The sequence below is a fragment of the Epinephelus moara genome, chromosome 24 (genome assembly GCF_006386435.1).
Source record: "Epinephelus moara isolate mb chromosome 24, YSFRI_EMoa_1.0, whole genome shotgun sequence".
Taxonomy (NCBI): Eukaryota; Metazoa; Chordata; class Actinopteri; order Perciformes; family Serranidae; genus Epinephelus; species Epinephelus moara.
Window position 1 is genome coordinate 45,358,643 of NC_065529.1, and position 11,631 is coordinate 45,370,273.

The 11,631-nt window shown below is 42.3% G+C and overlaps 2 protein-coding genes across 2 annotated transcripts; one reads left to right on the top strand and one right to left on the bottom strand.

The window, feature by feature from the left end:
* Positions 1–1,015: 1,015 nt before the first annotated feature.
* On the bottom strand, positions 1,016–1,915 carry LOC126385934 (nuclear factor 7, ovary-like). The gene has a single exon (XM_050037978.1). The coding sequence runs from the start codon at positions 1,913–1,915 to the stop codon at positions 1,016–1,018; it is 900 nt and encodes a 299-aa protein (XP_049893935.1).
* Positions 1,916–8,862: 6,947 nt separating this feature from the next.
* LOC126385935 (nuclear factor 7, brain-like) lies at positions 8,863–10,308 on the top strand. Its single transcript, XM_050037980.1, has one exon. It carries the CDS (start codon positions 8,869–8,871, stop codon positions 10,306–10,308), a length of 1,440 nt encoding a protein of 479 aa, XP_049893937.1. The 5' UTR covers positions 8,863–8,868.
* Positions 10,309–11,631: the final 1,323 nt, after the last annotated feature.

Sequence of the window (11,631 nt, forward strand, 5' to 3'; positions counted from 1 at the left end):
CGAGATGCGGTTCACAAGCGTACACTGTGACCTGTAAATTTTGGCTCGTAATTTAAGCTTTTCATCGACCTTCTCAACAAAAAAATGATGAATATATCCCTCCAATGTGTAGTTTAGGCCCTTTTGGTTACTTCTCAATGACATCTGACCGTTATGTCTCCAAAAATCATCAACTGCCTCTTGTGAAATGCCGTGTACTGTGACACCTGCCATAGCGCCGGTCACTGAATGTTGATTGTTTGTCCGAGTGAGTTGAGGGGGGCGTGGCTTAGCCATAGGTCAATTGCACAACATATTAAAACTAGGGATGCATGATATTGGATTTTTCCCCCACCGAACTTAGTGATCATCAAGTCTCTTCTGTAGTAGAATTAACATCATATTATGCAAGCATACTCTTATCATGATGGCCCACCAACAGATGGACACATGAAATTCTTTTCAAACCTCCAGACCAACATGTTACAAAAATTATTTCTCTGCTTCTTAACAGTCAGATGGATAAGTCAGAGTTTACAGTGGACCTGGGAACAAATCCTAGTTGTCTCAGATTAGTTATCTGTGGTGTCAAAGTTTCTGAGAGCATTCATATAGAGATGCCAACATTGCTAGAGAAATGAAAATTTGGAAGTGTGCAGAAATGTTTTGTATTTGTATTATTCTAATTTCTGATACATAGATTAGCCTATCTGAATTAGTTTAAAGATAAAAAATAAACATATAGAAAACATATTGACTAAAAGTAATGACTAAAATGTCGTGAGTTTTTGTTGACAAAAACTATGAAGGACAACAATGACTAAAATGTGACTAAAACTAATGAGCATTTTTGTTTCAAGAATAAGACTAAATCTAAAGCTGTAAAAATTGACAGTGTTTTCTACACACATATTAGTGAATGAGGCCAATTGAGTCCACTTTCTTGTCAAAATTAAACACTCTGAAGAGGAAAATTGAGCATTCTTAACTCAAACCCACATTAATTGAAAGGCCACCAGCTACTGGACACTTTGCTTTACGTGGAGTCATTCACTGGTAATATCTTCAGTGGCAATTCTTGGTTTGTGTTAAAGTATGGAAACAACTTCTCAGTGAAAGTGTGTCTGAAGGTGACTATGTGTGTGTCAGTATCAGCATCAAAGAATGACAGCTCTTCTTCATCCCAGTTCAGTTTAACTCTGATCTTCTGGAGCTTCTTCTTCACTGAAAGAACAGTGTTTACACTTGGTATTGAGCACGCTGAGTATTCATCTTTATGAAACACTATTCTCCATAATCCAGATTGAAAAGATGCGACTCCCTGTCTTTGCACAGATTCTGCTGCTACACCCAGAATCCAGGCCGTACTGTAGCCAACCTCAACTTCCCAGCTGTGAGTCCCTGAGTTAAAGCCCTCAGAGCCCAGGACAGAGTAGTAATCAAACCTCTCTGGGTTTTCAGGAAGCTTCTGTTTCACTCCACATCTCACACTGGTCAGATCTTCAGACAGGATGAGTTCTGGATGAGCAGTGTTTGGATCCAGAATCACAGGAGTGTAGGAGACCATCTTCTTCATCTTGTTCCAGATGTTGAAGGTCAGGTTGCCCAGGTGTTTGGCCTCATCTATCAGAGCTCCTGAGACCAGCTGTGGATCACCCAGCAGGGGGCGCTGCTGGACTCTGTCCACTGCAACCTTGTAGTTCAGCATGAATAAGATGTCTTCAGCTCTCAGCTCCTCCTCTGTGGCTCTGACTGTGTCTGAAAGAGCTGCTATCTCTCTGCTCAGAGCCTCAATCTTCTCCCTTATCATCCGACTCTTCCGCCACTCTTCATCCCTCAGAGCAAAGATCCTGACCTCCTCTTCCTCTTGTAGAAACTGGTGAAGCTTCTTAAACTGCTCCTTAATCAGCCTCTCTGTGTTTTGGGCCTGGACCATAATGTGTTCTGCTGTTTGGTCACAGTTTCCTTTAACTTGTTCAAACAGCTTCAGTTTCTGCTGCAATGGCTTCAGGGATTTCAGCAGCCTCTTTCTGTGATCCTGTGCAGCTTCATTGATCGGTATGACTTTGTCATCAGCATGTGTTTTTGAATGCAGACAAACAAGACACACTGGCTGCTTATGGTTCAGACAGAAGAGTCTGAGTTTCTCTGAGTGCACACTGCAGACAGTCTCTGACTCTGCTGAACCTCTCTGATCTCTCTCCAGTAAGAAGGTCTCACACAGGTTCTTTAAAACCAAGTTACGAGGTGGATTGTTCCTTGATGACCTTCTCTTACAAACTGGACACTCCTGTGCTGGTCTCTCTGTCCACCAGTTCTGCAGACAGTCTTTACAGAAGCTGTGGCTGCATGACAGGACAACAGGATCTTTAAAGATATCACGGCATACAGGGCAGCAGAGATCCTGTTCAGATTGTGAAGTCATTTCCTCTCAGAGTGAAGTTGAAAAACACGGCCGGCACACAGGTAAAAGCGAAAGTCAGTGTGCTCCCTCCACTTTAGAGCACTTTCTCCTTCAGATGAGTGTTTTATAAAATCCCATCCACTGCTTGGAATATTCTGCCTCCTGCTTTTTTTCCGTCAGTGTTGTGGTTTTAATCGGATGGTAAATCTTACTGTCTCTCTGTCTCAGTGAATAACCTGTAATAACCTGAATCTCCTGGTTAGACTCAGTGAGACAGGTAAGGGGTGGAGCTCTGTCATGCCCGTTTCGATTTTTGGCTCAGCTGTTAACTGTACATACCAGGGCTGAGATGTTTTCATTCCTGTGGGTTGGAGACCAAAATGGGGACAGCTGGCCCGTAGCAGCTGGGGTTTCATTTAAAAAAAATCTTTACAAGAAAGATGGAATTTTTTTTGGTCTTCTATTATCGATATTTGTCATCTGTGACTTGATTTTAGCTTTCAAACCAGCTCATGTCTGACTGATTAAGCAGGCTCTGGTTAAGAGTATTTGGAATTAATGTCAGTGACAAAAACTATAATAAAAAGTGTTTGTTAAAGCAACACAACTTGTTACAACCCAGCTCTTAGGCTGCAACGATGATGGAAGATGAGATGAGTGTTCAAATCATTAAAAGCTTATTTATTTACGAAATAATGATAAATAACTGAATAAAGGTGAAAGTCAGTAAGGAGTCATGTCTGCGTGTATGGGTATGTGTAAATCTCTGTGGAGAAACCACAAGAACAGCAGCTGCACCATGAGGGAAGAGGGATGTTCTGTTGGAAGGTGATGAGCTTTTATCTCATGAAGCACACTGGGCCCAGTAGTCAGTGAGCCAGGCCCCCAAATTTGGGCCACCGGTACCACCCGGGGGAATAATTCTCATCGTGATTTTAGCAAGGTATACATCTCTAGTGTTAGAAAAAATGTGACAGCCTTGCGCCGGTGGTAGCTTTCTGTGTGCTATCACTTGATTTATAACTCCATAGGAAAACTAAAAAAGAGCTCAAAAAAAGCCTGGTCGAATGGAGGTTAAGTCATATAAATCCATGTAAATTGACAATACAAGCTCTGAGAGCTACCATACCTGACAGCAGGACATGCCTCTACATAATAGAAAACAAACCTAGAATGCAAATATCTCAATGCAAGTAGGAGATACAGACTTATAAACACATACCTAAAATAGGCCGAAATGTAAATGATGGGCCTCTATGTAGAATGCTCTCAATTACTTTGCATTATCTCTGTAATGAACTGTCATAGCAACACATATGAGAGCTTGTTGGAAACGTGTGGTTGTACTGAATCCAGCGATACCAAAACTGTAAAGACAGCTTGCATATTCAGGGAGTCAGTCCACTAAACATATGAGGTGTCCCAAATGAAAGAAAAGAAAACGGTAGCTTTTGACTTCAGTTGATTTGTAGAGATCCCTTATGGTATTATTTAACAGTTATTGGCCTGTTGTTTATGTTGGAAACGTCAATAAAAACACTAAGGCACATGTAATCACATGGATTTTAATAATAAAAGGTGCTATACGTTGTACAATATGTCCAATATGGAGCACCCGAGAGGGGTTGAAATCATTGGGGGAGATCTGTCTGAGAGAACAATGTGATCCAGGGTGATGTAGTGAGGGACTGGTGGTTCTGAAAAGGGGTTTGGGTCCGGGATGGTGGGACAGTGGAAGGAAGGAGTCCAGAGACAGTGAGGGTGGAGCATTGGAGGGTGAGGAGACAATGGAGTTTCAGTGGAGGAGGCCTGGAAGAAGTTAAGGAGACAGCTGGTTAGAGTAGAACAAAGTGGTAAGGAGGATTAACTCTAACTACAAGTGTACATGAATATATGAAACTATACTCAAAAGCTTGCAACTGACCAACAGTAGTCAGCTTTAGTGTGTGACCAGGGAGAGGGCGGTGAGTCAGGCTGAGCACTCCATGAGGGAATAAAAGTTGAGGTGACTGGAGGACAAGATACCGGGGAAAGTGTTAACTTACAGATCATGTTGATTTTAAGTATTATAACAAAGATATCTGCAGGTAATTTGTTTTAAAACTTTATGCTTACACCTGCCAAATGTAAAGATAAAGCCACTGCTCTCATGATACAGCTGTAGATTACGCTCGTCAGCAGTCGCCTGGCCGTTCACACCAGAATTGATTCTGCTCTCTGCTCTGATTAAATCACACGTAGATCCCTGTCTCTGTCTGCTTGTGTGTGTGTGTGTGTGTGTGTGTTAAAGAGAAATGATTACTCCCAGTCACTTGCAGTTGCCATTGTTTTGAGCTTTATGCTTTCCAGCTTCACAATTAAACGCATCACTTAACATCTCAAAACAGCTCGAAAGGCACAGACCAATGATTGTATAAAGAGAACTGGATTCTGCGTTGGAGGCGGGGCTCCGTTCATTTCTGTAGCCCTTTTTAAATAGGAATTGTGGAAATTTGCAGGAAAGCCCAATCAGTCTTCTTTCAGCATTGGCAGTATAAAAACAAAATCGGGGAGTGCAGCAAAATGCCGCCTACCTACTTTTGTTTATACGGAATGCGCCTTTTTCGGGGCAATGGGGGGCGTGAGCAAGTAACAAAACGTGTAGCTCAGCTTGTGACGTAAACAGCCTTGCTCCGAGGTCAGTCCTTCGCCGATTCTCTCATAAGTCAGCCCGTCCTTCACCGTCCCCGTCATCTGACAGTTAATGGCCTCTTCGTTTGCAAAGGGGAAGGAGGGCGCGCAATTCCTTGTCTCCCCAGTTGCTCATCTTTACAGTGTCTGTCAGGTTTGTGTTTCCCTCTTGCTACTAGCTGCTAGCTAATTCCTGCTATCAGCTGTTTCCTGTTTATCCACTGCCAGTGGGTCGCACGTGCGGCGTCATCAACAGCTCCTCCCACAAGTCATCAACAGCCCCTCCCGTGGCGGAAGGCCGCCTTGTTCTTTTTAAACTAAAAGGGTTCCAATCTGGCTCTGTGTGTCTAAATGCTCACAGCTTGCTGGCAAACAGCCCAACATCTGCTGAAAATCTGGCAGTGTAAAAAGGGCTTATGAATGTTGCTCAGTGGTGCGTGAAGCCAAAAAGTTCGACTTTCCAGATATAAAATGACCCTGATCTTCCACATAATTGGGTGCACAGAGTAAGTGAGTGGCTAACTTACGGTTAAGTGCTCCGCTAACTTGAATGGGGATAAAATAATGAAATCATGCAGCTCTTCTTTCCATCCATTCATCCAATCATTTTCATCCACTTATCCAGGGCCAGGTCACGGGGGCAGCAGGCTGAGCAAAGTACTCCAGACATCCCTCTCCCCAGTGATGCTTTCAGCTCTTCCTGGGGCATCTCAAGGTGTTCCCAGGCCAGATGAGATATATAATCCCTCCAGCGTGTTCTGGGTGTGCCCCGGAGCTTCCTACCTGTTGGACGTGCCCAGAAAACCTTTAAAGGGAGGCCAAGGAGGCATCCTAATCAAATGCCCTATGCTCCTCTAGACTTTTAAAATGTTATTGGACCAAACTGATCAAATTCTGATCGTGAAGCAAGTCATTTCATGGGGGTTGTGACTCTCAGAAACATTTATCCACTGATTCACGGAGATCTCTTTCACTATATAAGTCAATGGGAAAAAGTCTTTTGGGGCCCAAAGGCATCATGTGACATTTCATGGAGTGCTTTTAATGTAAAAAAAAAAAAAAAAAAAGTAAGCAGGATGTGTTAAGCTCAGTTCAGAACAAGCATTCACAATGAGACAAAACTATTTTAGAACATTGCAGCGAAAAGATGCAGCAGTGTGAACTGGCTGCCGTACAGCAGCTGGTTTTAAAGCACTTCACCTGTTTCTACAGCCAATCGATTTGTAGTGAAGTCTGCTGGTCGAGTCAGAATGACCGCAGATGGCATATTCGCTGGCTGTAGCAGCAAGGATTTTTGAAATGTGCAAATGTAAGGTATTTGCGATTTGCAGAAAGGTGCAATCCAAAATTTTCTTCGGCAACTGGGCCTCGTACTGAAGGGATTAGTGCTTTAGAAATGTACATTGTACAGAATTTAACCTGCGAGTGGTGAGACGACGGGTGAATCCAACTGCTTCTATGAGTTTTACCTGGCCTTTATTTGTGTGTCACAGAGAGAATTTAAGTATTATACAGCACCAGGACAAGAAATAGAGGTCTCAGCAGCAAGACGAGTGACTCTAACACACACACGCACACACACACACACTCTCACACATACACTGTCGTGACTGCCATTCCCTCTCAGTTGACCTCGCCTTGTTGAACCTGCAGAATACTTATCAATACTCTCCTCCCATCACATTTATCAATACTCCTTGCCGCCTGATAACATCATCAGATTCACTGATCGATACCCGCTACTGTTGTATCAAATTATAGCTCTCTGTTATCAATACCCAGGAGTGTGTGTATTCAATTAGAAAGAAGGGCGGATCAATAGCCAGCAGCTACTGAAGCCAATCTTGAACCCTTATCAATGCCAGCTGCCGGCCTGACAAATGATAACGCACACAGATCAATAGGTTGGGCCAAAGATAACGTTGTCTCACCCGGGTGTTACCGGTAGACAGAGGTGCAGGCTGAGAAACTGTAATGTTCCAGTTTTTAAAGAAACAAAAGTTGTTTAATTTATTCCAGAAATAAAGAAACTAATTTCCAAATAATACATTTACTGTCCTCTAACATATAGAAATAGCATGTTTATATGTGTGTTGGCATTCAATCAGTCGTGTCTTAGTAATTTGAGATTTTTCCTGCACAGTTTTTAGTTTTTATGTCTTTTATATCATTCTAGGGCTAAACAGGTGATACTCAACTTATGGCTTGTAGGCCAAATCTGGCCCCTGATAGGGCGCCAGCTGGCCCCCCAAACAATTTTCTAATTCACAATGAAACTAAATTGAATCACACTGGGGATTTTTTTGTTTTTTGTACTTTTGATAAACTTTAAGTTGCCTGTATAGTCCGTGAGCCAGTAGGGTTGGTCGGTGAATAATTCTCATAGTGATTTTTACCAAGGTATACATCTCTAGTGTTAGAAAAAATGTGACAGCCTTGCGCCGGTGGTAGCTTTCTGTGTGCTATCACTTGATTTATAACTCCATAGGAAAACTAAAAAAGAGCTCAAAAAAAGCCTGGTCGAATGGAGGTTAAGTCATATAAATCCATGTAAATTGACAATACAAGCTCTGAGAGCTACCATGCCTGACATACCTGACAGCAGGACATCCTTCTACATAATAGAAAAATACCTGACAGCAGGACATCCTTCTACATAATAGAAAAAAACAGAATGCAAATATCTCAATGCAAGTAGGAGATACAGACTTATAAACACATACCTAAAATAGGCCGAAATGTAAAAGATGGGCCTCTGTGTAGAATGCTCTCAATTACTTTGCAATATCTCTGCCATGGATCATCATAGCAACACATATGAGGGCTTGTTGGAAAGGTGTGATTGTACTGAATCCAGCAATCCAGCATCAGTTGATTTGCAGAGATCCCTTATGGTATTATTTAACAGTTATTGGCCTGTTGTTTATGTTGAAAAAGTCAATAAAAACCCTAAGGCATATGTAATCACATGGATTTTAATAATAAAAATGTGAATCCTAATGTAGAGGTTGCTATACGTTGTACAATCAGAGTCCAATATGGAGCATCTGAGAGGGGTTGAAATCATTGGGGGAGATCTGTTTGAGAGAACAGAGTGATCCAGGGTGATGTAGTGAGGGACTGGTGGTTCTGAAAAGGGGTTTGGGTCCGGGATGGTGGGACAGTGGAAGGAAGGAGTCCAGAGACAGTGAGGGTGGAGCATTGGAGGGTGAGGAGACAATGGATGAGAATGTTGCTTTAACAAACACTTTTTATTATAGTTTTTGTCACTGAAATTAATTCCAAATACTCTTAACCAGAGCCTGCTTAATCAGTCAGACATGAGCTGGTTTGAAAGCTAAAATCAAGGCACGGATGACAAATATCGATAATAGAAGGCCAAAAAAAAATTCTATCTTTGTTGTAAAGATTTCTTTTAAAATGAAACCCCAGCTGCTACGGGCCAGCTGTCCCCATTTTGGTCTCCAACCCACAGCAATGAAAACATCTCAGCCCTGGTATGTACAGTTAATAGCTGAGCTAAAAATAGAACCGGGCATGACAGAGCTCCACCCCTTACCTGTCTCACTGAGTCTAACCAGGAGATTCAGGTTATTACAGGTTATTCACTGAGACAGAGAGACAGTAAGATTTACCATCCGATTAAAACCACAACACTGACGGAGAAAAAGCAGGAGGCAGAATATTCCAAGCAGTGGATGGGATTTTATAAAACACTCATCTGAAGGAGAAAGTGCTCTAAAGTGGAGGGAGCACACTGACTTTCGCTTTTACCTGTGTGCCGGCCGTGTTTTTCAACTTCACTTAGAGAGGAAATGGCTCCACGATCTGAAGAGGATCTCTGCTGCCCTGTATGCCGTGATATCTTTAAAGATCCTGTTGTCCTGTCATGCAGCCACAGCTTCTGTAAAGACTGTCTGCAGAACTGGTGGACAGAGAGACCAGCACAGGAGTGTCCAGTTTGTAAGAGAAGGTCATCGAGGAACGATCCACCTCGTAACTTGGTTTTAAAGAACCTGTGTGAGGCCTTCTTACTGGAGAGAGATCAGAGAGGTTCAGCAGAGTCAGAGACTGTCTGCAGTCTGCACTCAGAGAAACGCAAACTCTTCTGTCTGAACCATCAGCAGCCAGTGTGTGTTGTTTGTCTGCATTCAAAAACACATGCTGATGACAAAGTCATACCCATCGATGAAGCTGCACAGGAGCACAAAGAGGAGCTGCAGAAATCCCTGAAGCCTTTACGGGAGAAACTGAAGCTGTTTGAACAAGTTAAAGGAAACTGTGACCAAACAGCAGAACACATTAAGGTCCAGGCCCGAAACACAGAGAGGCTGATTAAGGAGCAGTTTAAGAAGCTTCACCAGTTTCTACAAGAGGAAGAGGAGGCCAAGATCTCTGCTCTGAGGGATGAAGAGAGACAGAAGAGTCAGATGATGAAGGAGAAGATTGAGGCTCTGAGCAGAGAGATAGCAGTTCTTTCAGACACAGTCAGAGCCACAGAGGAGGAGCTGAGAGCTGAAGACGTCTCATTCCTGTTGAACTACAAGGCTGCAGTGGAAAGAGTCCAGCAGCGCCCCCTGCTGGATGATCCACAGCTGGTCTCAGGAGCTCTGATAGACGAGGCCAAACATCTGGGCAACCTGACCTTCAACATCTGGAAGAAGATGAAGGACATGGTCTCCTACACTCCTGTGATTCTGGATCCAAACACTGCTCATCCAGAACTCATCCTGTCTGAAGATCTGACCAGTGTGAGATGTGGAGAGAAACAGCAGCTTCCTGAAAACCCAGAGAGGTTTGATTATTACTACTCTGTCCTGGGCTCTGAGGGCTTTAACTCAGGGACTCACAGCTGGGAAGCTGAGGTTGGAGACAGTCCGATCTGGGTTGTGGGTGTAGCAGCAGAATCTGTGCAAAGACAGACAGACACAGCTTTACAATCTGGATTATGGAGAATGCTGTTTTGTAACAATGAATACACAGTGTGCTCACTACCAGGTGCTAACACTGTTCTTTCAGTGAAGAAGCTCCAGAAGATCAGAGTTAAACTGAACTGGGAAAGAGGACAACTGTCTTTCTCTGATGCTGATACTGACACACACATACACACCTTCACACACACTTTCACTGAGAAGCTCTTTCCATACTTTAACACAAACCAAGAATTGCCACTGAAGATATTACCAGTGAACGACTCTGCAGAAAGCAAAGTGGACAGTAGTTGGTGGCCTCTCAGTTATTTTGGACTTAAATAATGCCAAGTTTAGGATCCAGTACTCTGTTTTCCTCTCCAGAGAACCGGGATGGAGTTCTGTTTATTTTGACAAAAAAGTGGACTCAATTGGCCGCATTCGCTAATATGTGTGTAGAGACATTCTTACTCTGCGCATAAAATAAGTGCGGTGAATCAGAATCATTCTAAACCAATTAATAAGTCAGCTGCAAATGAACGTATGCGCAGTATCCCTAGCGGATTTTATTTTTACTAATAATTGATGAGGATGAAAGGGTGTCAATACATTTGACCAATACATTGGTTAATTAATGGTTCTAAATACTGTATAATAAAGCGTTGTTAAGTAATTACGGTTTTGATTAGGGATGCACAATAATACTGGCACATCATCAGTATCAGCTGATATTGCCTTTAAAATTCGGAATCGAAATTGGCCAACATGCTTTTTCTTATTTCACACTATGAACGAATATCGCATACATTAAAAAGCATTGTATTTCATGTCTCCATCTGCTGGTGGGTGATAAGAGTATGCTTGCATAATATGATGTTAATTCTACTATAGAAGAGACTTGATGATCACTAAGTTAAGTGGGGGAAAAAGTGGATACATCGACACTGATTGTCTGCAAAAGTTCCAATGCAATCATGCATCCCTCGTTTTGATATGTTGTGCATTTATTAAGAGGTGTGTGTTTGTATTTTCGGAGACAGTCTGGCCTTTGTGGTTTATGCGTATGCACAGTCTGAGGCAGTTCTAAATTTGTTCCCAGAGTACGAACAAATTCAGGCGAGAAAATATTGATGAATGCCAGATTTCTACTGAAACATTCGTACACACGGGTTAAGCACAGATTTGTCCGTACGCAGTGTTTGTGAATGAGGCCCAGTGTCACTAATGGATTTGTGCTGCATAAAGCTGACTTACAATGTGTGTAAACTGCTATGCATTAGTTGTTTGTGTAAATGATGTCATATTTATTTCCATTCATGCTGTTATTAAATGTAAAGAGGGCCTGTGCCGTAGATCATGTTCTATTATTAAATCCCTGAGAATGATTGAGACCTGACAATGTATGTTAAAACTCTGTGTATACACCAAGTATATTGTCTCTTTAAAATGTTACTGTGTATAATTGATAAATTCTAGTTCTGAATCTGAATGAATATTTTCTGTGTATTGTATGCCACTGTGTGCTACAGGGATTTTTTGTAAGCTAACATGTAAGTTAGTGTCGCTTTGGTTCCTGCAGTAAAAATGGGACTGCAATTTTTGAATGGGATTTTTCTGTTGGATTTTGGATCATTGCAGAAAATAAGATCTGTGGCAAACGCAATCATT

What these genes read in the sequence shown, in the direction of transcription:
- LOC126385934 (XM_050037978.1), bottom strand. Translation starts at nt 1,915, where the DNA reads ATGGTCCAGGCCCAAAACACAGAGAGGCTGATTAAGGAGCAGTTTAAG.
- LOC126385935 (XM_050037980.1), top strand. Translation starts at nt 8,869, where the DNA reads ATGGCTCCACGATCTGAAGAGGATCTCTGCTGCCCTGTATGCCGTGAT.